The 22,637-nt window shown below is 32.7% G+C and overlaps 1 protein-coding gene across 8 annotated transcripts in view; it reads right to left on the reverse strand.

Moving 5' to 3' along the window:
• LOC132741556 (regulator of G-protein signaling 22-like) overlaps positions 1–22,637 on the reverse strand; it is a 79,008-nt gene that overhangs the window by 47,600 nt on the left and 8,771 nt on the right. For 3 of the 8 annotated variants that reach the window (XM_060729753.1, XM_060729752.1, XM_060729751.1), the window contains exons 1-2: positions 13,635–13,975; positions 6,597–6,625 (exon numbers count right to left, since the gene is read on the reverse strand). In XM_060729753.1, the coding sequence (XP_060585736.1) occupies positions 6,597–6,625; positions 13,635–13,746 (141 nt within the window). In that variant the 5' untranslated portion in view covers positions 13,747–13,975. Of the gene's footprint in view, positions 1–6,596; positions 6,626–13,634; positions 13,977–16,519; positions 16,638–22,637 lie in introns of those variants that run through there. The other 5 variants (XM_060729759.1, XM_060729757.1, XM_060729758.1 and 2 more) reach the window with 3 other exon arrangements.

The following is a 22,637-nucleotide window of genomic DNA, read 5'->3' on the forward strand; positions in this document are numbered from 1 at the left end:
GTTATTGTTGATAGCGGCAATGCTGCAATATTCAACTGTTGAAATGATGGTAAATCACTTACAACTACAAATTATAAATGAACAAAAATATATTATTCAAAATTTAATACATGTACATGTATATCAATATTGAAACATAAACACAAACATTCATAGCAATGACATAAATTCAAGTTTGTCAGTATTCATCAGTAAAGCACATGTTTATAATAAACACTCATGACATATCATTACAATAAAAGCACTTTAAAACTTTTATTTCAGCAACAATTTATCTAATATTTGAAGTGAATTGATCATTGGACGAAAACGAAAGTAGCAACTATCATGAACCGGAAGTACATATTAATGTATGCAATATGACAGAACATTAATAATACAAAAGTCATTTACATTGATACCACACATCAATACCTAGACTGTTATTTGACTTACACCTGTCAGACTGGCACAAGTAAACTTTCTTAAAGAAATGTAATTAAATCTTAATTTAGTTATCTAACTTTTAAAACCAATTACGTCCTGAAACCGATTAAAGCCACTTTTACGACATGTTAATAATACCTGATGACCGGCAGTCTAAATTTTACCTAAGCGGAGTTAAAATACACAGATTAAGTAGGTAATTTGACGGGACTTTAGAAATTCTTCGACTTATGCGGAATTTTGAGTAAAGCGTTTTTGACTTATTGAGAGTCAACTGTATTTTAAAGGCTATGGCATGCAAATATATTACTAAGATACTTGTAATATTAAACCAACTAAAACACTGATTCATAATATGTCTTTAACTAAAAGTACTTTGTTTAACAAAAACAGGGTTATCATCAACATTTTCAGATGATTTTTTTAATATGAGGCGTTCCTTTTTTGGTTTTATCACATACATCAAAGAGTTCTTTTTTAAATTTTGAGGCAGTCATATTGACCTCCAGCTGCCTCCCCAATGACAACCTTTTGTTATTTATAATGCACTTCAGTACTGTACTATTGATACTTCTGTAACTTGACTCTTTAGGTCACCATTTAGGCCTTTCAGATATCAAATAAACAGCATTCAGTAAAAACTTATTATTAGACTAAATTAATGTAAATAGTTAAATGTGATAAATGGATAAAATTGTATCCATTACAAAACTCTTTTATGTTTCAAAGTGCACAAAAAAGTTTGTTTGTTCAAATAATTGTTCAATTTTCATTATGTTGGTTTTTTTATTTCCTGAAAGTTTAATCTCTAGCTATTGATTCACACTGTTCTAGTTACTGTAGTTCATTTTGTAGTAACCACTTCAAGGAAGGTAACTCATACTGAATATTTGGCTAAGCTGATAGGAGTTTACTCCCATGTTCTAAGGTTATTTAGATCAGGGGCAAATCTACAATTAATTTAGCAGAGTTTTATTAAATAATATAACTTTAACTCTGATGTTTCTCAACAAATCAAATTAAAACATGCTGAGCTACATTTTCTTAAAGTTGTCTGCATAATTTACAAAGTCTTACCTGACACTTATTATTTTCAAGTGGCCTTAATTAAAATATAACTAAATTTAAACAACAGGAGAGACAGGTGTATGGATATTTTATCAAAATATTTTCACTTAAAGCATTGATGTAAGGGCTGGCTACCTGTAACCAATCAGCAGTTTCATAGCAACCTTCTAATTTTTACATACCTTTCAATAATGTGATCATAAATTGTTTTTCACACTTGTTCTTCATATTCAGTACATAATGTGAAACAGAGATAAATATTTTTACAGAGGCTCTTAAAAACCATCAGTTTGGTAACTGAATAATATATGCTCTGTACACTGCAAAAAGCTTCACCTGTAGCAGCAAAACATGAACAGGTCCCCCTTTTTTTCTATGACCTATTCATGAACAGATCAAGGTTAGCTATTGAAAAGATTTAAGTGTTAGCAATCATGCAACAGATGTAATAGATTAAACTAGAACTCCACAAGTTGGAGGTGTCGCCTTGTCAACAGTAGAGCTGTCAGTTAGGCATTTTCTTCTGAAATATAGATTATTCTTGCAATGTATATGTACCTTTAAATTTAGTGGCATTTAAACTGATTGTAACAATGTTACGTCAGATTAATAAAACTGTTATATTATCAAAAATAACTAGAACTATCACTAAATGTGATTAATACCCCCGCAAGATGCGGCATGGCCGAGTGGTTAAAGCGACCAGTAATCTCATGATCGCTAGCCGCATGGGTTCAAACCCAGTCAGGGGCAAGTCGTTGTTTCCTTGAGCAAGAAACTTTACACTCATTGCTCATTACTGGTTGGTTCCAGGAATGGATTCGAAAGTGTGTCTATAAGCTTATAGCCTCCTACACAATTGAACTAAAATAAATTCTGTATAAACCAATACCCCCGCAAGACTGCTTCGGAAATGAGGAAGGTACTAGTAACAGAATACCTTGTAAAAGAATTGAAATAGAGTAATGGTTGTGGGCAATTAAAGATAGTTGTGGTTCTTGTATGTTTAAATTCTTTCAATGTGGTTGACCATTGAAGTTTTATTGAATTACTCTGTAAAAAGTGCAGAAAGAGTTACGCTTCTTGAGCACTGCATTTCCTCTCATTGCACTTGACCATTGTATGAAGTTGCATTGAATTCTAAACATAAGTTTTTAAATTATGCACTGGACAAGGAAAAGGAACAAAGGGCAGTAACTCTATAAATACTGAAGATGGAATGATGGTTATTGTACACTGAAATTCCTCTCATTGCGCTTGACCATTGTATGAATAGGAAGGGCAATAACTGTAATTAGTCCAAATAGAGTTATGGTTCTTGTGCACTACAGTTCATCTCACTGCCTTTGACCATTGTATGAAGTTGTTTTGAATTCCAACCAGTAGTTTTCAAGTTATGAACTGGACAAGGAAAAGTAACAAAGGGCAATAACTCTGTAATTAGTCAAGATGGAGCAATGGTTCTTGTACACTGCACTTCCTCTTAATATGATTGATCATTGTATGACGTTATATTGAATTCCAACCATTAGTCTTCGAGTTATGCTCCGGACAAGGAAAATGCAATGTACCGCTGGAGACCGACCACCTGTAGACTCCTATATACATGGAAAAATTTTACACTGACAGATCAAATGGAGGACTCTGTGATGGATTCTTAAGCACTGCACTTCAGGTCAATGAAAAAAAGCTTACATACCAAATTTGGAGTCAATCAAACTTATAGTGACCAAGTTATGCTCTGGACAAGCCCATTAAGTATGAAAATTAACCAAGGACCATGGAGTGCAGAGAACAAGTTTTTGTGCAATGCACTTCTCAATGATTTCCATCATCCCTTGAAGTTTCAAATCAATAGCTTTTTAAGTGTAGGAGAATTGGTCAGGACAAAAGTAAAGTATGAAAATAGGGCAATAACTCAAAAATCATGAAGTACAAAGTACCGGTTCTTGTGCACTGCACTTCTTCTCAATGAGATCCATCATCCTATGATGTTTCAAATCAATAGCTTTGAAAAGTGTAGAAGAATTGGCACAGACAAAAATTATAAAAGTATGAAAATTAAAAAAGGACACTGCACTTCTGCAATGCTCTGAAATCTATAATCCTATAAAGTTTCAAATCCATAGCTTTTATGTTCAGGAAAAAGGAAAAATGGCCCGGACAAAAATAAAGTAAGAAAATTAACAAAGGGCAATAACTCATAAAATAAGAAGAGCAGAGTAACGATTCTTGTGCATTGCACTTCAGGTTATTAAAAGAAGCAGGCAAATTACCAAGTTTGGAGTTTAGACTTATAGTGACTGATTATGCTCCGGACAAGCCTAAGGATTAGCTGCTGAAGATGACACAGCCAACAAAAGTAAACCATATATGTCGACTTGTCCAAGGTGATACAAATAAGAACTGCCACTGTCATGGCATGAATGCCCTGGCATACCACTTTGTCAGAATCAACAGTGGTCATATAAAGCTCAAGGACAAGTTGGATAACCTTCCTGCCAAATCTGAGGGAGAAAGGCAGTGCATTGGTAAGTTATGTATTCTACATTTTTGGTGGCAAACATCAAAGTGACCTTTATTTTTGACCTACTGACCTCAAAACTGAAATTGCCTAGGAATGACTTAAATACCCCCCCCCCCCCATGCAGCTTTGCCTGGGGGTGTTTTATGACAAATATAACATAATTATATGCTTCAAATGTGAAAATGTCAAAATCAATACACTGTGGACATGCATTCTTAAGCATTTGAGCAGACAAGCTTATTGTAGTAAAAGCCCCTGAGACCTAGACACAGTCACATAAAAATCAATGGGGGTCATCTTCTAGTCATAACCAACCTCAATACCAAATAATATGAAAACTGTTGATCAAACCATTCTTAAGCAATTGACACACAAGCTTTGAAACTTAAGGACCCTGTGACCTTGACCTTTGACCCAGTGACTTCAAAATCAATAGGGGTCACTTAATGATCATGATCAACCTCCATACCAAATATGAAGACTGTCGTTCAAAGGATTCTTAAGTTACTGGGCGGACAAAATATTTGATGTCAAGGCCCACGTTATTGGGCAGACAAGCTTTTTTTAATTTATTAAGTTATTCAGGGCGAACAAAAAAAAGTTGACGGACGGCTGGACAGCCGGACAGGCAACGGCAGGACGGACAAGCTGATTCCAGTATACCCCCCTACAACTGTGCGGAGTTATAAAAATATACATAAGTTGTTGTGTGGAGTTATAAAAATATACATAAGTATGTAAACTTGAACAGACTGTAAAGCAAATTTATTTCTTCATGTTAAATTAATATTTGAAGTGTTTATTTATTAACTTCTGTGCACAACCAATATCTATATATACAGTGTATCTAATATCCTTATCAATAATGTTGATTTATATTGTACTTGAACATTTTTGTTGATTTTTATAATTTACTCATTTTTTCCCCAATAAAGCTGGTACTAGTTCACTGACAGGAAATGAAATTTGGGAAATATATTGCATGACACAGAGATATTGTTGAACAGTTTGATAAATAAATATTGTAAGAGGCATTAAAGAAATAGACCCAAGGTCTGAGAACTCCAGGTGTACTGGTTTTCCCACAATATCATCAGCTAACAGTTTAAAAGGACTTCACAGAGGTTTTTTGACATGGGACTAAAATTATTTTGCCATTAGTTTGTACTATTAAATGTACCCGGTAGGTCTAAACACAACATTTCAGATCATTTGCTCAATTCAGTTGTCCAGAAAAAAAAAATTTTAATTGCAAAAATGAGCTCTAATGAAAAGCGTTGACAACTTAATTTGTTTGTCAGATAGATTTTTCTGTCAGAAAAAAAATAAATAAATAAACAAAAGGCGAGGAATAAAGGCCTCAAATTGACACCTCTCTAACATGAAGTTGATTGAAATTCTAACTGAGAACCTTTGTTTTTAAGATAATTTATTTTTTGGTAAGTATTTCTTTATATCTTTAAGTATGATTCAGATAGCTTTTTCTCATCTATCCATAACGTAGACCAGTACAAAACAAGACCATACTAATGTTAGGTATTAAAATTGTAAATAACTGCACTCAACAAGGCAAATTTATTATTTGTATTGATGTATTATGACAAATTTCTCTGCTTTTAGAGTCATCATATAACTGGAGAGGCTTTTAAAATCCTGTGATAATCCTATTTGTAAAATACGAGCGCTTGAAAGAGAACATATTAGCATATCAACGAAAAATGGATAAAATTATAAAACGTTATATTGACATGGAAAGATTACAGGTTCGCATGAACGTTATCTTTTGTCGTGTTCCATCATTCAGAAAAGGTTTGCAAACAGAACTATTGAGAGTGTTTGAACAGGACAAGATTTAAATCTTGTATTTCTATATTAAGCTCTTTAACTATTGAATTTTAGACCTTACAAATTAAATTATTGTAAGAAATGTGGTATATATTTGATAATATTGTTGACGTTACACGGCAAGATGCTTCATTGTGTGGTAGAAACCAGTAAGATAACAGCAAAAAGTCAATCAAATATTAATTGAGCTCACATCTTTATTGCTTTTTTATAAGTGTTCTTTAAGATAACCTTTCAACAAATTAATTAGTTTTGTATTTGTATTCGTTCTCTATCAAAACATTACATTTTAATGTATTTGTTATCATTTACACTAAGAATTAATCTTGGGACAAGTCTGGGACAAAATATCTTCCCCTATTGATTTTAAAGTCACTTATCATTCACACTAAGGTAACTCTATGACAAAATTTCTTTTCTTACTGATTATAAAACCACATCTTAGAGTTTCTTCCTTACTTACCTGATAACCAGACTACCTCAAAGAATTAATGGTCTGTCACTTATTTAAGAGCCTACACTAATATAAAACTATACCCCTCTATGATTCAGAAATCCCTTTAAGTGACAATCCCTTAACTATTTATAACTTTCTCCCTTACTGACTCAAAAGGGAAGTAGAATTATGATTGTAACAAAACAAATAAATGAAATTACCCCAACACAATTCTGCCAAATATTCACAAGTTACAATAATATTAAACAAGGTTAAAAAAGAAATTGTACTTACAACTTCATCAATATCCACCTCAATAGGATCTGTAATAGACAAAATATGTTCTCATAAATTACCATGTCTTTGTAGAACCGAGTCTTGGGCAAGGAACATCATTACTTATTAACAAAACTTAACAGCCAACAGAAAGAACATATTCCTGCATTTAGAACTAAAAATATGCATTTAGAACTAATAGTAAAAAACAAGAGGGCCAAGATTGCCCTTATAATTCGCTTACCTGATTATTGAGGCTATAAATTAATATTGTTAATGAATAAAAGGCAGATATAATGCCATAAACTTAAACTGATAGCATAACATTCATATCTGCACCTGCTGAAATAGTGCAAATGTTAATAAGGTCTATTTCACATTTGCCTTTTTATGTGCTGTGACCTTTTTTTGACCTCAAATGACCCCTATTCAAACCTGAATGAACAACCTTTCTGACCTGAATGTACAGGATATTTGGGCTAAAAATGTAAACTCTAGAGTGATAACAAAGTTTTTTTCATTTTTGGTCTGTGTTAACTAGATTTTGACCATAGATGACCCACGTGTTCAAAGCTGAGCTAGAAATCATCAAAACAAAACTTTCTGACAATTGTCCAGGATATGTGGAAGGAAAATATTGGGCTGTGTGACCTAGTTTTTAACCCCAGATGACCCATATTCGAAAATGCCCAAGAAATCACCAAAACAACCTTTCTAACCAATTTCTAGGATATTTGGACTGAAACAGTAGTCCCTGGAGTGTTTTTTCCAAAATGGAAACTTTAGTGGCCCCCGAGGTGGGGCCAATTTTGACACAAGAGAAATGTTGACACTAGAGAAAAACTTTGAACAACATTGTTACAGGACCTGTAGATGATATCATTAACCAAATATCAAACCTCTAAGCCTTATATCTTCAGAAAAGAAGATTTTTTAAGTTTTTACTGTAAGAACATAATGAAAATCAATGACCCCCGGGGCGGGGCTTAAATTTTGACCGCAGGACTATAATTTGAACAATCTTGGTAGAGGTCTCTTACACAATGATTACCAAATATTGTTGTAGTTTTAGCAAGGCACCTGGTTAAGGTATGATTTAATGATTGAGTTTGTATGAGAATTGAGACCTCATTTGTTGTCATTATTTATTACTATAAATCTGTTGGGGCTAGACTGTGTATCAGTCTGGGAGATTTTAGTTTGGTAACTCTGTCAACGGGTACCTGCATAAATTATGGACAAGAGGCCTGCAATTGTTATGTTTAGGGAAATCAATCATTGGTTATCATCATAAATATTCCAGGAATCAGTCTGTTTGTTTCTGGTACAGTTACTTGATCAACACTTGTCGTCATAAATATAGAAGGCTTAGATTTGTCAATTAACACTAAGGTAACCTCCAAATATGGAGAGACTAGGTATTTCATATAAATACTGCTACAAGATTTTCAAGGGGGAGTTAACATTCAAGTTTCTAGATTGAAGAGTCAAGATTCAGGATTTTAGATGGAAGTTTCAAGAATGAGATCTTAAGAGCTAAATAGTAAAAATTGAGTGACTTATCAACCATGTGTGAGGAAGAAAAACTCTGTAACTTTAAATATTAATTGTAGATTAGAAATTTAGGACACTTTCAAATAAATAAATGGTGAAATGAAACGGAAAACAGTTATTGTTTATTTTATGCAAATATGTGAAATTATGGAACTAGTAGAAATTATAAATTACAAGAGAGAAGAATTTATAACACTGGTGGCAGCGAACGGGATTTTTGGACTTTAACACGTTTAGAAAAGATTTTAAAGTGATTATCTGAAGAGACATTTATTTGAACTGTACATTATAAAATTTCTAAAATGGGACCAAAGAAACAAACTGGTGCAGCTTCAATTATTGTGGAAGAACAATTTGGTGACAACGTTTTATCAGAAACTGAGTTATTACATGAAAAACTGAAAATTGCAGAAGAAGAAAACAGAAAATTAGAAGTAGCTATTAGAAAAACAGAGCAAGAAGCCATGTTACAGAGAGATAAAATTGCGAAACATTATCGACAGAGGATTAATGACATAGATGGATTATTAATTATAGTTGGTTAGTGTGAATTTTTGTCAGACTTTTAAGTGCACTGTTTTCATTGCACATATTCATGAAGATAGATTAATAGGATAAGACTTTAAATGAAAAATATGTTTTTATTTATTGCTCGATTGGAATTAAATTAGGATTAATGAAAAAAAGAAATTGTGGAGAATGTGCCATTAAGATTTGTGAAAATTATAACACGGTCAAAGGTATCAATTCAAGTAAATTCAAACATTGTTAAACCTGGTAAGGCAATAAATCTTTGAACAATTAACTCATCATTAGGCATCTCCTGCATTTCGGAAAATAAATAGCCAGCAGATAAAGTGTTTATGGGAAGTGTGCTAGTATCCCATAGGGAAGTTCGAGGCAATTCAATTCCCATTAGATTAGTTAACTTTTGATAGAAATGTAAAATTGACCAAGGGGTCAATATTTGGATATTTGCATGAATTAAATCAATTAGATTTATTGAAAGAGAAAGTGAAAATTGATGACTGCAAATTAACTAGTAAAACATATGATAATATTAAATATGGTTTCACTAAATGGAGCAGTAAGTTAAAAGGGTTATATCATAGATCATCAGGAAGCAGAATTTAAGTTAATGTTGTGTTTGCAATTAAGCCTTTTATCAATCTCAAAGACTGTACTGTGCAACTTGAAGAGAACTTTTGGATGTTGTGACTTTTATCCTACATTTTAGAAAGAGAATTTTAAGGACATATTGTTCAAGTATGCGATGTTAAATGTCGTTCAAGTCGCCGACAGGTCAAATGGTTCGCTGTTAAGAAGTTTTGTCACAGTTAAATTTTAGGATTGAACATAGAAGTGGGAGAAAATAAGCAAATCTTGACGGTCTCTCTAGAATGTCATATGAACAAGAAGAGTGTAGTTGTTATGATGGAAAAACAATTTTGGAAGAATTACCTTGCAAAGGGTGTGTAACCTGTATGAAAAAACATGAGTCTTGGTCAGATTTTGCCGAATTTGATAATGTTGTTCCCTTGTTCGATGAGAACATAGGTAAAGGGAAAAGTATCAAACCTGTTGTGTTAGGAGTGAAACCTCAAAATGACTGGGCATTTTGGAGCGATGTTTTCTTGTTAATGCAGCTGCAAGTTATGAGATTATTGAGTTGTTTAAGATCACTTTTCCATGGAATGAATAGGACAAGGAAGTATTTTCGATATCACATTGGTCGACTTCATTTCTGTGAAAGTCTACATTCGCATGGTCGAAGAAGTGGAAGCAATCTCAACATCGATGAAATTAATAAAGAAGTGGTTGACAAGGACGTAAATTCCATACTAGGTGGCGAAGTTGTTTCATCAGAAAATGAAGCTCAGGCATCTAACTTGGGTTGTCTTAAGCAGTTCAACACTATTAATTATTCACCAGTTAGAATGGCAAAATTACAGAGAGCAGACCTTGATTTAGGTGTTGGGACATCATGGGTTACTGAAAGCAAACAAGTGGTTGACAAGAGCGTAAATTCCATACTAGGTGGCGAAGTTGTTTCATCAGTAAATGAAGCTCAGGCATCTAACTTGGGTTGTCTTATGCAGTTCAACACTACTTGTTATTCAACTGTCAGAATTGCAAAACTACAAAGAGCAGACCCAGATTTAGAAGTTGTTATAACATGGGTTATTGAAAACAAACGACCCTCCAGGGACAAGGTAGCTAGATATTCTCCAAATATAAGGAACTACTGGTTTAACTATGACTTGCTAGTGATGAAAGATGGAGTACTGTTTATAAAATGTAACAGTATTTTCAACACAAGAGAGGACGCTTTGCTTCTTATTGTTCCAAAGGTTTTACAAAAAGAGATTTTGGTATCTACACATGACTCAGTTACAGGCGTTCATTTGGGAATTACAAAAACTTTGTCAAAAATTAAATGCAAGTTTTATTGGTTTAAGCTAAGATACAGTGTTGAAATTCATATAAAGCAATGCAAGAAATGTTCATTTCTAAAACGATCACCAAAATGCACTGATGGTCACAAAATGGACAGGGTTAGCACTGATAACGAGGACAGCTAATGGCCATGTGGAAATCATGCATCATGATAGTTTGAAACATTATCATGGAAATTAAATGACAAATTGGCAATCAGATATGGCGAAGATCAACAAGCAAAGCAATGAATTACACATCAAAGAAACTAAAACAATGCCATACATGACCTTTGAATCAGATTTTCAACAAGTAAGAAGAGGTAAAAGGAATAAAACTCAACACATACCATACCAGCACGGGACATAAAGATAATAAAGAATCATCATGTAAAATATCTTTCAATAAGTTTTGATTTCAAAGGAGTACATGTTGGGTATATAAGGGTACTCTGAGATTTTGCAGTCATTTCGGAGTTTTGGACCATTCAGAATTGTGTAGGGAATTAATATTGGAATAATACGAGAGTGTAAAGAAAATAGTGAAAAAAAAGAGGAATTAAAAACGTTGTTCTTACAAAAATATATATTGGATATAAAATGCAATCGGAATTAATTTGTGATTCGTTCAAATTGGAATACTAATTTGTTATTCATTTCAAAATTGGAATATTAATTTGTGATTCATTCTGAATTGGAATATTAACTTGTGATTCTTTTCAATTTGGAATATTAATTTGTGATTTCTTTGTAATTGGAATATTAAAGTGAGATTCTGGTTCAAATTGAATTTTAAAGTGTTTTATTTTCAGTTTAACAATCAGTGCCATTTTCTAATTTCAATTATGTTATATATAAATATTAAGTTTAATATTTTGGCACTTAGGACTCTATGGTAGAGACGACTACCAAACAAAATTTTATATTCAGTTTGTGCCTTTTTAAGAATTCTTACACATTTGTTAAAATTTATTAAGAAATAAATAGGCACCAGGACTTTGTGTGCAAGAAATGGACAATGTGTGAAAGATTGAATTAGGATATTGTGAAATAGAAAAAAAGGGGACAACAGAACAATTATATTATATAATTGAGTGGCAAAAAAAAAAGTTTCATTTTGATATTAAAACATGGTGTTAAAAGTTGAACAACTGTTTAAGAAATTTAATTAGTTTGTTTTGAGTATTCAATGTATAATTGTAGTTAGAAAAAAATTGTCGTTAACAGAAGTAACATTTCTGTAGATTTAGTATTTTCTTAGAATTTTGTATTTGAATAATGCTTATTTTAGTTAATGCAGTGTTTATATGTTAACTGAGAATGTTTTATTGTTTAACTTCTATTCATTTTGGGAGTAAGATTGGTTGAATAGTCACTGACTTTTGTTTCATTTCTATATTTTTGTTTGGTGTTATTAACTAATAACTTAATTGGGACAATTAAGCTTTTTAAGGTTGGGGGAGTGTTGTAGTTTTAGCAAGGCACCTGGTTAAGGTATGATTTAATGATTGAGTTTGTATGAGAATTGAGACCTCATTTGTTGTCATTATTTATTACTATAAATCTGTTGGGGCTAGACTGTGTATCAGTCTGGGAGATTTTAGTTTGGTAACTCTGTCAACGGGTACCTGCATAAATTATGGACAAGAGGCCTGCAATTGTTGTGTTTAGGGAAATCAATCATTGGTTATCATCATAAATATTCCAGGAATCAGTCTGTTTGTTTCTGGTACAGTTACTTGATCAACACTTGTCGTCATAAATATAGAAGGCTTAGATTTGTCAATTAACACTAAGGTAACCTCCAAATATGGAGAGACTAGGTATTTCATATAAATACTGCTACAAGATTTTCAAGGGGGAGTTAACATTCAAGTTTCTAGATTGAAGAGTCAAGATTCAGGATTTTAGATGGAAGTTTCAAGAATGAGATCTTAAGAGCTAAATAGTAAAAATTGAGTGACTTATCAACCATGTGTGAGGAAGAAAAACTCTGTAACTTTAAATATTAATTGTAGATTAGAAATTTAGGACACTTTCAAATAAATAAATGGTGAAATGAAACGGAAAACAGTTATTGTTTATTTTATGCAAATATGTGAAATTATGGAACTAGTAGAAATTATAAATTACAAGAGAGAAGAATTTATAACAATATCTAATCTCTAGCCTTTGTCAGAGAAGGTGATTTTTAAAGTATTTCCTATATACATGTACAAGTAATATAAGTACATAATGAAAATCAATCAACCCCTGGGGCAGGGCCAAATTTGACCCCAGGGCTATAATTCGAACAATTTTTGTAGAGTTTCATTAGATGATGCTGCACACAAAATATCTTAGCTCTAGACCTTGCACTTTCAGATGAAATTTTTTTTCAAGATATTATATCTAGATACTGAAAATCAATGACCCACGGGGCAGTGAGTGGGCTAATTTTGATGTAAGGGCTATAATTTGGTAGAGATCTATTACAAAATGTTTCATGCCAAATATCTAACCATTAGCCTTTGTCAAAACAGAGATGAATTTTTACTGGGGCGGGGTCAATTTGAACAATTTTTGAAGAGTTTCATGAGATGATGCTGCACACAAAATATCTAAGCTCTAGGCCTTGCACTTTCAGGAGAAGATTTTTTAAGTTTTTACTATATGTACATAATGAAAATCAATGACCCCCGGGACTGGGCCAATTTTGACCCAAGGGCTATAAATTGTAAAATGTTTGTAGTTTCATGAGATGATGCTACACATAAAATATCTAAGCTCTAGGCCTTGCACTTTCAGAGATTTTTAAAGATTTCATTTTAAAAATCTATTTTTAGCCCTCCTGACTAGATGTTCGATTGAGCAAAACCATTTGAACAACGTTTTGTAGAGCTTCATGCTGGGAACAATTCCCAGTAAAATTTCATCAAATTTGGCCCAGTGGTTTCTGAGAAGAAGTCATATGTATGAACAGTTGACGATGGATGCACTAACAAATGACAGACACCATACAAATTGTGATCACAAATGCTCCCCTTGAGCACCTGTAATTTTAAACTTAATCCATTTGGTACAACACCTGTAGTATAGTTTTCTAGAAAACTTAAATGTGTTGTCTCTCTCATCTGTAAGTCTGCCAAGTTTTCAATTTTCTTTGTACAATAATCCTCTGTTTCTTCTTCAGTCATCATGCAGGATCATAAACTGATGCCATTGACTACTTGTTGTATCAGAATAAATAGTCCATCTATCTATCTCTGGATACTGCCAACCCCTCTTACGAGAGTTATAGGCAGTAAAAAATAGGTAGTCAACTGCAAATTCTGTAATTCCCTTTATTATACCAACAGCATTCTTCAGAGTACATAAATCAATAATAACAATAAACAGGAAATTATGTTAACGTCGCATGACGTCAATAGAAACAACGTCAAAACATCAACGTCGCATGACATCAATAGAAACGACGCCAAAATGTCATAAAGTGTTTGACATAATAATCATAGACAGGACCAATTTGATGCATTAAACTATAGTGAAGAAAGCAATTAAAGTGCAAATGTTGAGTAAAAACGGCAGTAAAACTGACTAAGATAAATATAAAATACTTTTTAGTAAACTGACAGACATTAAAACAGAACTTTGGAATTCATTCCATTTGGGGATAAAGTATCCAAGTGATATATCCAGGAAGTCTCTTTCAAAAGTCATATCCAAGGAAGTTACTTTATCAATAGACATAAAAGAGAAATCCTGGATAGTATGTCCTTGTGTATTAAAGCAGCACGCCTCCATATTCATGCTAGTTTTCATGAAAATTTGAAAATGTATTTAAAGGTAAAAAATACTGTGAAGTTACTAAAAGAATGCAATTTACACATTATCAATGCACTAACAACCCATGTAACATACTAAAAAAAGGTCAAATTATGCAAAAATAGCCCTTACTGCGTTAGTAATACAGTAGAAACTTAATATAAGTATAAATACTGAAAAGTCGGTCATTAATCGCACATATATGTAAATTATTACTAGAGGTTTGAATCTTTTTACTTTTCCTAAAATCTTTATGCATTTTTCTAAGCTTTGATTTTATTGAATTTTTTCTCATCTGGAGGCGTGCAACTTTAAAGTGTTCAGTGATATTTGTAGTTGTTTTAGGATAATGCTTTATATCAAATCTATGACTAACACATTGTTATAAACATTTTTACATGTAATCAAGTATTGTACATCAAAGGAATTACAAGACATATCATACCTTATATCATAACAAGATAAATGACTGAGATCAATCAATGTGGCAACTGAAGGAACATAAATGCCTGAGAGCATGAGAGCAATCAATGTGGCAACTGAAGAAACATAAATGCCTGACAGCAATCAATGTGGCAACTAAAGGAACATAAATGCCTGAGAGCAATCAATGTGGCAACTGAAGGAACATAAATGCCTGACAGCAATCAATGTGGCAACTGAAGGAACATAAATGCCTGACAGCAATCAATGTGGCAACTGAAGGAACATGAATGCCTGACAGCAATCAATGTGGCAACTGAAGGAACATAAATGCCTGACAACAATCAATGTGGCAACTGAACATGAATGCCTGACAGCAATCAATGTGGCAACTGAAGGAACATGAATGCCTGAGATCAATCAATGTGGCAACTGAACATGAATGCCTGACAGCAATCAATGTGGCAACTGAAGGAACATGAATGCCTGACAGCAATCAATGTGGCAAACTGAACATGAATGCCTGACAGCAATCAATGTGGCAACTGAAGGAACATGAATGCCTGAGATCAATCAATGTGGCAACTGAAGGAACATGAATGCCTGAGAGAAATCAATGTGGCAGCTGAAGGAACATGAATGCCTGACAGCAATCAATGTGGCAACTGAAGGAACATGAATGCCTGAGAGCAATCAATGTGGCAACTGAACATGAATGCCTGACGGCAATCAATGTGGCAACTGAAGGAACATGAAAACCCTGAGAGCAATCAATGTGGCAAATGAACATGAATGTCTGACAGCAATCAATGTGGCAACTGAACATAAATGCCTGAGAGCAACCAATGTGGCAACTGAACATGAATGCCTGAGAGCAATCAATGTGGCAACTGAAGGAACATAAATGCCTGAGAGATATCAAATAACGTGGCAAATTAAGGAACATATGTGTAACAGCTCAATCACTGTGCTATGACCAAGAGGTATCAAAGTCACATTTGTAAAATAATCTCTCAATTCAGCACTGATCCATACACACATTTCATTATTTTCTGTGAGTCGTTTAATCATTGTATGTGATCATGACCTTGGCTACAGGGACCTATATTTTGTGTGTGACACTTGACATGGCTACAGGGACCTATATTTTGTGTGTGACACTTGACATGGCTACAGGGACCTATATTTTGTGTGTGACACTTGACCTTATAATGTTAACAGTTGTGTCAGATTACATCAAAACATTTTAATGCTTGTAGAAGTTTTGCTTCAGAAATGTGTTTCCCCTCTAACCTTTTTTTGTGACCTTGACTTTTGACCTAGAGACCTGGTTCATGCATGCAATATATTGTCAGATAGTGGAAAAACATTAGCATCTATGAATGTACAGTTAAGGATAAATGCTCTGGACGCTGCCCACTAAACTGTATAGGCATTCTAATGATATGACATGACAACAGAAATGAAAATAGTTTGTGCAAGAACAAAAATGCAAAATAGCATAATTAATTTTGATATCAAATGTGTAAACCCCTGAGAAATAAAACAGTATACAATAATGCTTGTCAAAATTAATAATCCTAAAATATATATTAATGAAAAATAAATGAAAACATCTTTAAAAGATATAATTCTAGCACCATTCTTATCTAAATCCATTATCAATTAAACATAAGCCTTTGTCTTATTTTCTTTCTTTTTTTATTACAAATTCAAGACACTTACAAAATGAAAAATTCCTTGGAAGAGAAAAATACCATACAGAGGTATCCATCTAAAAAATATTTTCCTTGAACATAAAACATAAAGTAAAACACTCACAACACCTTGTGAAACTGTTCACTTTTGGCAAGCAAATTGAAAAACCAGCTATTCAATTTGATATTGATTAAAATGATATGATCCCAAATAAGGGTAAACATTATCAATTCAGTACAACTTGATCTATAATGAATTGCATATAAAGTAAAATTAAATCTAAATACATCAATATCTTTGAAGGTAAAATGATCTTGCTATTATTAATGCTCAGATAACAATCTGTATGTTTTCTTTAATTGTAGATATTGTAAATATGTAAATAGATATCTATTTTTTTTATAATATATGTACGTATTTATGCTGCTTTTCATTGGATAATCGTGAACTTATTATAACTTTTATACATGGCTGCTGTCAATTTATGAAGTTATTTCATTTTTTTCTGTAATAAAGGAAGTTTGCTGAATATGTAGATTCTTGACAGGTTATATGGCAATATATAAATAGTTGTTTGCAATAGAACTCTCACTTAGTGGTTAATGTTATGTATGCAAAACAATGTATAATATAATTTGGGCCATATAACACATAATAATAACATTTTATAACTAAATGCATTCTATTATAGGAGCATAGCATTAGATAATGTATACAGATAACCAGAATTTTACTAAACAAAATAAAAAACAAGGAACATCGCAATGCGATGCAACCAGGTTTTCAGCAAAATATTTCACAGAAGCTTTGTCATGAAGGGGCATTTGTTTTTAATTGAACTTTTAGGAGGAATTATGGCTTTTTTAATATTCCTCAAACAAAAATGATTGAGAAATTTTATGTTGTCTATTCGCCTTTTTTTCCCAAATGTTTTAGAAAGGTAAACAGTACTTTATTTTTGCTTAATTTTTGCATTTTTGCGTCTCTTGTCATTTTGTTTTGTCAACAATATTGGCGTGTGGTGTTTTGTGCGATATCAAGAAAAGTATGTTCACAATTTTAAAAAAATACTTGAATGATGTCTTGGAAGAAACATGGGAATTTAGTGAGCGCCAGGGCACTTGATGACAAAGCTTCTGTGAAAGTTTGGTCAAAATCCATTGAGAAATGTAGGAGAAGTTGCGCACTGTAGAAATTGTTCACTATATATTCTGTATAAGGAAAAAATATACAAAGGGCCATAATTCGGTCAAATATTATCCAATCACAAAACCCCGACAATATGTGCCAGGCACTTGAAAACAAAGCTTCTAAGAAAGTTTGGTCAAAATCCGTTGAGAAATGTAGGAGGAGTTGAGCACAGAAGAAATTGTTCTCTATATATTCTGTATAAGGAAAAAATATACAAAGGGCCATAATTCGGTCAAATATTATCCAATCACAAAACCCCGACAATATGTGCCAGGCACTTGATAACAAAGCTTCTAAGAAAGTTTGGTCAAAATCCGTTGAGAAATGTAGGAGGAGTTGAGCACAGAAGAAATTGTTCTCTATATATTCTGTATAAGGAAAAAATATACAAAGGGCCATAATTCGGTCAAATATTATCCAATCACAAAACCCCGACAATATGTGCCAGGCACTTGATAACAAAGCTTCTAAGAAAGTTTGGTCAAAATCCGTTGAGAAATGTAGGAGGAGTTGCGCACAGAAGAAATTGTTCACTATATATTCTATATAAGGAAAAAAACAAAGGGCCATAATTAGGTCAAATATATACCAATTGCAAAACCCTGGCAATATGTGTCAGGGCACTTGATGACAAAGCTTCTGAGAAAGTTTGGTCAAAATCCGTTGAGAAATGTAGGAGGAGTTGCGCACAGAAGAAATTGTTCACTATATATTTTATATAAGGAAAAAAAAACAAAGGGCCATAATTAGGTCAAATATTATCTAATCGCAAAACCCCGACAATATGCGCCAGGGCACTTGATGACAAAGCTTCTGTGAAAGTTTGGTCAAAATCCGTTGAGAAATGTAGGAGGAGTTGCGCACAGAAGAAATTGTTTACGCCCGCCCGCCCGCCCGTCCGCCCGCCCCCCGACCGCCCGCCCGCCGACATACCTCAATCTAATAACCAGTTTTTTCCTTCGGAAAACCTGGTTAACAATATGGTATTATCAGACACTACCCATATTAACTTAAGGGGTCTGAACTTTTCTGAAAGCCAATAAAAAGGCCATATTTCAATATTTCAATGGGACATGAGTATCTAAACGTAAGCTAAATACAGAGAGTTTACATTTTTAGTGTTATTGATATGATTTTAATATAATCTATAGATCTTCCCTATATCAATTATAAGTGGCTACACCTAATGACATTGATATGTTTCTTTTTTGGCTTCTGTTATTCAATACTTTTTATCTTTATATCTCTCAAATCCCTCTTAGTCAACTTTAAAATATTTAACCCCTTAACCAACAAAATTTGTGTAATGGAATTGCCCTGTTTTGCATTAAGAACAGTTCTTTTGAATTTTAAAGAATTCTCAAAAACAAAATACTCAATGAAATATCTTTAAAAAACCCAAAGAAACAAAAGCTGTCTGTAGACTTTTCTTAGAGCTAAATAGTAAACAAGAGCATGGATAATGTAGAATTTTCAGACAAGAGCAATAATTCTGTCAAAATCTATGTTAGTTACGGGCCTTGGTCAGCAGCCTCAAAAAAGGTTCAATCCATTCCCTTGAGTACTTTTGGAGATACCATTCTTCACATCAAAAAGGTTGATAACAGTGAGTGAGTTAAATAACTCTCTGTATTTTTCGGAAAAGTTGAGCTAAAAACTACCAAAAGTATAGAGGCAGGTGAAACTGCTTACATGTGCAGACTGGGCGGTGCAGACTCGGCTGGTTCTTTACAGCTAGCAAAGGCCTGAATCACTTACTGCTATAAAATGACAATTTGTCTTAAGTGAATATCATCAGATTAATATACAAACTTTTGTACAAGTGCTGGTCAGGCTGTGTTAACCAAATCCAATAGGGTTTTTCAGCAGTGTATGAGTCCAATAGAATCAGTATTGAACTCAACACTGTTTTCTCAATATTAACATTGAGTAAATCAGAAATTCCTGTGCATTGATAAATACATGTACTATCATTAAAATTAATATTTTCAAAAGAAATTATCTTAAAATGGTTTATCCGATTAACAATTTGTGTAATATTATTATTACCTTGTAGTCTGACTGACTTTAAAAATATAAATATTGTTTTAATAGCATTTATCTTCATAATGCTGTATTCATGAACTTTTAATTAATGTTTTAAATTTGTGCATTCCTATCATTATATCAGTAAAATTTCTACATTTTGAGGTTCATTCATTATATATCATACAGTCAACTATCGTTATCTCGACATCGCTTTTCTCGATATTTCGTTATCTCGATGAACTTTTGAAAGTCCCGATTTTCTTCCTTCTTTATCTATATTGGAAATATTTGTTTATTTCGATATTTTTCATTTCGATATTTTCAGTATCTCGATGTAAAATTTCAGCCCCAATAGTTATTTTCACACTATTATCCTTTGATTATCTCGACTAATAATTTTCCTTCGTCTGTTCCTTCAGACGTGTGAAAAACACAAACTAGACGATAATTGCTCAATAGCCCGTGTCATAATGATGATTATGTTTGTAACAAGTTAAGCTGTTTTTATAAAAGTTAATCTATTTAGCGTTTTGATTGACTTATGTCCAAAAATGAGTGAATTTTACGTTCTTTATAAATATTCGAACACTGTAATCAATTCATTATGACATTAAATGTAAATGAAATAGTGAAGGTAAAGAAACGCTATCGTTGCAATATTTGTTTCACAACATCACCACCAAATCCATCAGCGGTGGAACAATCTTAATAACTAACCCAGGAAAATATTTGGATCAACCACCCTGAAATTTTTTTTTTTCACTATATTGGGTATTACTGAGTAAACCTCACTATGTGTTTTTATCACAGACACCCGTATTTCCGTTGGAAAACATCCGCTAATGTTACTTTTGTTAAATATTGACTAGGCCTATGAAAACAAGACATGGAATAGTTTATTTGACATAAGGTATGCACATGTCTTTTGTAAAAATCAGTTTCTGCCTTATTTAAACCCTTATATGTTTATCTCGACATTTCGTTATCTCGATATTTTTTGGACAGTCCCGATGACTTCGAGATAACGAGAGTCAACTGTAATTGCATTCCATAAAAGAAGATGAAGAAGTAAAAAAATTTTAAACAGTGTATAAAAAATTAAAACCCCCAATTCATAGTGTAAAAGAAAAAGAATTTTTAATTTTAATTTTTTTTCATTTTTTTTACCAGCCCCAAAAATTTTTTTAGTTCTTTTTTAATACAGGGAAATTTATTTCATTTAAAAGCTTTATTAACCCAAAAAAGCCCTATAAAACATTTTAAAAAAATCTACTAATTATGATTGTATGGAAAGTCAATTACTGTATAAAGTTCCCTGTAGGCAATATCAAATTCTGCTTCATAAACAATCTCAAGAGAACTGTGAGATTGAATCCAGGAATACAGTTTATACTTAGATATTATTACACACACCCTTAAGTATTGGCAAAATTAATAAAATTTTTAAAATGTGATACCACTGTTGAATTAAATAAACTTGTAATTTTCTTATTATAATTAAAAGTTTTAAGCAAATACAAGATAATCTTAATTATTTGTATAAGAATATTATGCTTTTCTAAGTTGTGACTTTCACATTGCACATAATTATGGCAACTTTCATCTTTAATACTGGTGGAGGAAGACATGTGTTAAATTCTGATTTATAATGTCATAATATGGTATAATAGGAATATAGGCCATGATTATATTATTATTTATAAAGATTTTTTGACAGGTTATATGGCCCTATATAAACCATTGTTTGTATTGCAAACAGCCATATAACATGTCAGGATTATTTATACAAATTTATAATACTGCAAACTTCCTTTATAGAGAATTCTTCCTGAATTGACAGCAGCAGTGTATATAAATCTATATAAATGTCACGATTATCCAATGAAAAGGGACGTTACAAACTTGTAGTATTATAAAACGTAAAGAAACTCCACCGAGGTCAAAAAGCCTAAAAACAAAATTTTAATTTCTTACCTACTTCGACTGGGACACTTCAAATCAAAAGGTATACAAAAGACAATAAAGATATTATACACAGAAATAAACTGTAAATCATACTTTTGTGCTATTAATTTGACCCAACACTTTTCAATTTTAGGACATTTTTCACAATAACAATAATTATTCTGGAACAAGAGCTGTGATGCAAGTGACGAATGCCCCCGAAAAGGTTTCTTTAGCATGCAGGTATTATGAAAAGAAAAAAAAAATGAAAGTTACTAATTGTATAATATTGTTCTTGTAAAATGAAGTGCTATTTTAATGTATAGCAAACTTAACAACTTGGAACAAGGGTCTTTGATGGGACACATCATCTTGATGTGGTAGACATTAATGCCAAGTTATCAAAAAAAACTAGAACTGTGTCCAAAGGACACGGATGCCCCCACTGACAACATATATATGGTATATGGTGAAAAAATCAACAAAGGGCCATAATTCTGTTAAACTTGGTCGCATCAAAAATTCCTTCCTTCACTTCCATCTATACATTAAGGTTGTTCATCTCTGGAAGTTTAAGCAAAATCTGCCATCCGGTTTAAGAGGAGTTGCGTTCACAAAATTTCTACATATATATATAGTAAAAAAATCAACAAAGGGCCATAATTCTGTTTAATTTTGTCGCAGCAAAAATTCCTTCCTTTACTTTCATCTACACATTAAGGTTATTCATTCCTGGAAGTTTAAGCAAAATCTGCCATCCGGTTTAAGAGGAGTTGCATTCACAAGATTTCGAGACAGACAGACATATGGATGGACGGACAAATGCAACGCTATATGCCTCTCACTTTGTGGGGGCATAAAAATCCTTTGATGCATGAATTTCATAGTTTGGAAACTAATGTGTACCTTCAAACTCTTCTTATGAGATTAAGTACCTTTAAACTATTAGTGACCTTGACCTTGGAGGTAGGAACATGGGTCT

The sequence above is a fragment of the Ruditapes philippinarum genome, unplaced genomic scaffold, assembly GCF_026571515.1.
Source record: "Ruditapes philippinarum isolate M1 unplaced genomic scaffold, ASM2657151v2 ctg3797_1_1_1_1, whole genome shotgun sequence".
Lineage (NCBI taxonomy): Eukaryota > Metazoa > Mollusca > Bivalvia > Venerida > Veneridae > Ruditapes > Ruditapes philippinarum.